We start from the raw sequence: 1,164 nt of genomic DNA, 5'->3' as shown, positions 1-1,164 counted from the left end.
TATGTATCAGCCTTAAATGTTTGTTTATTTGTGTTCATAATGATAATTATATGTATACGGCTTCATTCGCCATGATTCACCACTGCTGTCGTAGACAAATTCGCTAATACGTCACCTGCATTTGAATTCTAAAGTCCGAAAATGCAGAAGCGTGACTAAATATCAAGCAAAACTGAAAGTAAACTACGGGACACTCTTATTCATTGCTAAGAAAAGAGTGGAGACTGCTGTCGTCGCGCCATAGGTTAAGTGGAGAATTAAAGGGAAATAAAGGAACGAACGTGTCTTCACGCGTTCAGGATGACGTTACCCGGCATCGGGGTGTTTGGCACAGGCAGCATCGTCAGGATCATTATACCTTTCCTGAGAGAAAAGGGCTTCAGAATCGAAGCTATATGGGGTCGTACGCTAGCGGAGGTTTCGGAGGTAGCAAACGATCTTCAAATACCGTTTCACACAAGCCGTATAGACGATGTTCTTCTGAGAAAGGACGTGGACTTGATCTTCATAATGTGCTCGCCGAGCTTGCATTCCCAGATCGCTGTCAAAGCCTTAGGCATAGGAAAACACGTCGTATGTGATAAGCCTGCAGGTCTGAGTCAAAGTGAAGCCTTGAAGATGGTACGGGCCGCACAGTATTATCCTTCGCTGATCAGTATAGTCAATCACAGTCTAAGATTTTTGCCAGCCTTCGTACATATGAAGAAAGCATTGGAAGATGGATATTTGGGTGGACCTGTAACAGTAATAGAAGTCCGAGTACACATGGGCAGTTTATTGCACAATGGTAAACACAGAGAAATCAAATGCAAGACATTTTACACACTTAAATTAATATAAGAAATTATTTTATTTTAAATTTAATTACTTTGGCTGATGAAGATAAATATGAACTATTGATGATATTCGGAGTTATTTCACTTTGATGAATTGTTTCGTATTTATTATAATTTTATAGGATGTCAACAATTGTCACAACTCAAAGTGGATAATTTTTAAAGGATACGATAAAATTACAAACATGACATTTGCTGTGTGTATATCTCTCTTTTTACTGATATTATTTGATTAGTCAATTTAATTTAATGATTAGTAATTTTTTATTTAAAAAATTTTGTTTAAAAAAAAATCTTTAAATTTTTTGTGACTTCTTTTGAAGTAAAG

At 36.5% G+C, this 1,164-nt stretch overlaps 1 protein-coding gene across 1 annotated transcript in view; it reads left to right on the top strand.

Annotated features, from left to right (window-relative positions):
• Nucleotides 1–65: 65 nt before the first annotated feature.
• LOC108750488 (glucose-fructose oxidoreductase domain-containing protein 1) overlaps nt 66–1,164 on the top strand; it is a 2,137-nt gene continuing 1,038 nt past the window's right edge. The window contains exon 1 of the mRNA XM_018489954.1: nt 66–787. Within this exon, the coding sequence (XP_018345456.1) occupies nt 301–787 (487 nt within the window). The 5' untranslated portion in view covers nt 66–300. The remainder of the gene's footprint in view (nt 788–1,164) is intronic.

Source organism: Trachymyrmex septentrionalis, unplaced genomic scaffold (assembly GCF_001594115.1).
Source record: "Trachymyrmex septentrionalis isolate Tsep2-gDNA-1 unplaced genomic scaffold, Tsep1.0 scaffold37, whole genome shotgun sequence".
Lineage (NCBI taxonomy): Eukaryota > Metazoa > Arthropoda > Insecta > Hymenoptera > Formicidae > Trachymyrmex > Trachymyrmex septentrionalis.
Note: the sequence above shows the minus strand (reverse complement) of the source record. Positions and strands in the feature narration are given on the sequence as shown.